General features: G+C 50.7%; 1 protein-coding gene across 2 annotated transcripts in view; it reads right to left on the bottom strand.

Moving 5' to 3' along the window:
• Positions 1 to 841, bottom strand: part of EIF5A (eukaryotic translation initiation factor 5A) — a 6,217-nt gene extending 5,376 nt beyond the window's left edge. The window contains exon 1 of one of the 2 annotated variants that reach the window (XM_017850423.1): positions 729 to 841. In XM_017850423.1, the coding sequence (XP_017705912.1) occupies positions 729 to 797 (69 nt within the window). In that variant the 5' untranslated portion in view covers positions 798 to 841. Of the gene's footprint in view, positions 1 to 92; positions 467 to 728 lie in introns of those variants that run through there. The other variant, XM_017850424.1, reaches the window with a different exon arrangement.
• Between the last annotated feature and the right edge of the window lie 3,386 nt (positions 842 to 4,227).

Genomic DNA, 4,227 nt, shown 5'->3' with positions numbered 1-4,227 from the left:
TCCCCTCTGCCCCCTCCCCGACCCCCGCGCCGTTCCATCTTCTCCCGGGCCCAAACCAAGGTACCGCGCACGCGCGCCCTGCCCGCTCTCACCTCGCGCGAACGCACCGACTCGACCCCGTCCGCTCGCCGCGAGCCCAACCGCTGCCTCCGAGCCCGCTGCCGCCGCCGCCGCCGCCTCTACCGCCGCCGCCGCTGCTGCACACGGGTCTTAGTACGCAGGCGCCGACTCCCCACTGACCAACCAAGCAGCCCTATGACAGCCGCGCAAGCGTGCTATCTTTCTCCTCCGCCCTCCACCCCCGCACTGCGCAAGCGCACACACCCTCCCCATCTCCACCCTCCCTCCCACCTACCCGGCCAATGACGCGCATACGTGACCCCGCCCCTCACAAACCCTGAGCGTCTTCAACTAATCTGCAACGCGCAGGCGCACCCGGTTTTTTAATCTCTTCAACCTCCTCTTCCCTCCCCTTGATAGACCGCTTGTCCTACCGGACAGTCCTTGCGCCTGCGCAGTACGGAGCCCTGCACTCCACACCCTCTAAAGGAAACGCCTGGGTCTCAGAACGCATGCGTGTTCGGAATCCTAAACGCCCCTTCCACCTCAGACGTCGTCTGTACGCCGGGCGTTGAAAAGACCACGCCGCTAGATCACTTGTCTCGTCTAGAACGCATGCGTCTCAGGATACGCCCCACCTCGGCTTTAACTGAACTTAAACGACTCACACGTTTCAGAAAACTTGCTCTGGGGGGTGGGCCCCTTGTCTTGGAATCAGTCTCCCCAGTTCCACACATGCGCGGGAGATGTCTTTCCGCCCCACTCTTCCTAGCGCGGTAGTGTGGTCGGGTTCCCACCCATCTCGGCTTCACTTCTCTAAATCGAACGCCTATGCTGTGCCATAGAGTTCACCCGGGAAGATAGAGCGGTGCTGCGGCGGACACCATCTTGTTTAAACCCTCCGTCCGTATTGGTCTCTATGGCATCCGTAGAGGCCATTCCGCTTTGAGGTTCTCAGTAAAGAGACTTAGATGGTATTACTGTGTTTTCCCCAACTGTGCTCTGCGATTCCCAAAAGAATTGTCTACGAGATCCTTCAGAAAAAATTGTCTATAAAAAAAGAGTGGTGGGCTGGGCGCGGTGGTTGACACCTGTAATCCCAGCACTTTGGGAGGCCGAGGCGGGCGGATCATCTGAGGTCGGGAGTTCGAGACTAGCCTGACCAATATGGAGAAACCCCATCTCTACTAAAAATACAAAATTAGCCGCCGTGGCGGCGCATGCCTATAATCCCAGCTACTCGGGAGACTGAGGCAGGAGAATCGCTTGAACCTGGGAGGTGGAGGTTGCCGTGAGCCGAGATTGCGCCATTGCACTCCAACCTGGGCTACAAGAGTGAAACTCAGTCTCAAAAACATAAATAAATAATACATAAGTAAAATAGTGGTAGGCCGGGCGCGGTGGCTCAGGCCTGTAATCCCAGGACTTTGGGAGGCCCAGGCGGGCGGATCACAAGTTCAGGAGTTCAAGACCACCTGGCCAACGTAGTGAAACCCCTGTCTCTACTGAAAATACAAAAAAATTAGCTAGGCATGGTGGTGGGCGCCTGTAATCCCAGCTACTCGGGAGGCAGAGGCAGGAGATTCGCTTGAACCCAGGAGGCGGAGGTTGTAGTGAGCTGAGATCACCCCACTGCACTCCAGCCTGGGCGACACAGCGAGAATGGTATGTTAGATTACATTGACATTGTCTTAAATCATAGGAGACCGTGAGGCTAGAGACGAGCTATTTTCCCAACTAGTAGTAGGTGCACACCACTGCCTCCAGCTAATTTTTGTAATTTTTGTGGAGATGAGGTTTCATCATGTTGCTCAGGCTGGTCTTGAACTCCTAGACTCCAGGGATCTGCCCACCCAAAGTGCTGGGATTATAGGCATAAGCCACGGTGCCTGGCCAACAGGCTTTTTTTTTTTTTTTTTTGAGACAAGAGTTTTCACTCTAGTAGCACAATCTCAGCTCACTGCAACCTCTGCCTCCTGGGTTCAAGCGATTCTCCTGCCTCAGCCTCCCAGGTGGCTGCGACTACAGGTGTGTGCCACCACACCTAGCTAATTTTTTTTTTTTTGTATTTTTAGTAGAGATGGGATTTCACCATGTTGGCCAGGCTGGACCTCAGGTGATCTGCCTGCCTCTGCCTCCCAAAGGGTTGGAATTACAGGCGTTAGCCACTGCGCTCAGCCTGACAGTCTTAACCAGTTCATTTCTCTGAGACACTGACTAAGTGTCTTGACCGAGCTAAGGGTAAGGCAGAAGCTCCACGATATCAAAAAGAGGTTGGGTATTCACAGCCCCCAGGAGTGTCCATTCAATCTAGAAGCATAGATAATCTGGACAGAAGACTGAGGCATACACAGAGAAAAACAATGGCAAAATATCATGTAGAATTGTGGCATGACGAGATAACACCTGGGAAGGCCACCAGTGCTGTTGTGTCTATGGAATCACCACAGTCCGCGGTAGAGTCTTCAGCTTTGAAAGGTCCACATTTCTTTTGCCAACTCAAGTGACTTCCTCAGGGAAGCCTTTCTTGACCTAGCATACTAAGTCAGCTTCCTGTGTTACATGCTGTCACAGCAAACAGAGCATTTATCATGGATTGTTGATATTCATATATCTGTATAATTGTTTTATTAATGTCTGGTTTTCCTCATTAGAATAAATCTGTATAAGGGATGGGAACCTGTCTGTTTTGTTCACTACCATGTACTCAGCTCCTAGAATTGTGCCTGGCAAACACTTGGTATGTTATAAATATCAATGTAATGTTGAATAAAGATACACCTGACTTAAGCTAACCAGATTCACAGTAGACTGACAAAGATATGGCAGTATCAGATTATTTACAAATGGATTGAAATTACCTAAGACAATGGAATATCCATATTGGTTGGTCCATCTGTTCATTCTCTCTCTCAAAAAAAAAATGAGACCAGGTGTGGTGACTCACGCCTGTAATCCCAGCACTTTGGGAGGCTGAGGTGGGCAGATCACCTGAGATCAGGAGTTTGAGACCAGCCTGACCAATGTGGAGAAACCCCGTCTCTACTAAAAAAAAAAAAAAAAAAAATACAAAATGAGCCAGATACGGTAGCGCGTGCCTGTAATCCCAGCTACTCGGGAGGCTGAGGCAGGAGAATCACTTGAACCCGGGAGGTGGAGGTTGCTGTGAGCCGAGATTGCGACATTGCATCTAGCCTGGGCAACAAGAGCGAAAATTCATCTCGGGGGCTGGGGGGAAGTGAAAAGACAAAGTTCAAAGAGCCTTGAAATCAAGGCAAGGTAATTAGCTGCACCTCCTTCAGGACTAGTACCATACAACTCTAAGAGCTTAGTACATTTGTCTTTAGTGTAAAAAAGGCCTGTCTTCTCTTCAAGAAGAATCCTGGAATATGAATAACCATGGATCAGGGCTCCTCTGAAAACTGTTGGAGAGCCTCTCTTTGACCTTCTTTTTTTTCTTTTTTGTTTGAGATGGAGTCTCGCTACTGGTGTGTGCCACCACCATGCCCGGCTAATTTGTGTATTTTTTGGTAGAGACGGGGTTTCATCATCTTGGCTAGGCTGGTCTTGAACTCCTGACCTCATAATGCACCCGCCTCGGCCTCCCAAAGTGCTGGGATTATAGGTGTGAGCCACTGCGCCCAACCTGACCTTCTGTCTAATTTACATATTAAGCATTTCTCTTCTGTTCACATAGAAGTTTCCTTCTTGGGCTGGGTGCGGTGGCTCACGCCTGTAATCCCAGCATTTTGGGAGGCCAAGTTGGGTGGATCAGAGGTCAGGAGATCGAGACCATCCTGGCTAACACGGTGAAACTCCATCTCTACTAAAAATACAAAAAATTAGCCAGGTGTGGTGGCACGCACCAGTAGTTCCAGCTACTCGGGAGGCTGAGGCAGGAGAATCACTTGAACCCAGGAGGCGGAGGTTGCAGTGAGCTGAGATCCCACCACTGCACTCCAGCCTGGGCGACAGAGCGAGACTCTGTCTCAAGAAAAAAAAAAAAAGTTTCCTCCTTGAGAAATGATTCGGCCAGGCACGGTGGCTCATGCCTATAATCCCAGCACTTTGGGACGCCGAGGCAGGTGGATAACGAGGTCAGGAGTTCGAGACCAGCCTGGCCAATATGGTGAAACACTGTCACTACTTTAAAAAAAAAAAAAAAAA

The sequence above is a fragment of the Rhinopithecus bieti genome, unplaced genomic scaffold, assembly GCF_001698545.2.
Source record: "Rhinopithecus bieti isolate Rb0 unplaced genomic scaffold, ASM169854v2 scaffold_32008, whole genome shotgun sequence".
Taxonomy (NCBI): domain Eukaryota; kingdom Metazoa; phylum Chordata; class Mammalia; order Primates; family Cercopithecidae; genus Rhinopithecus; species Rhinopithecus bieti.
The sequence above is the reverse complement of the archived record's forward strand: the minus strand, read 5'-3'. Positions and strand labels throughout refer to the sequence as shown.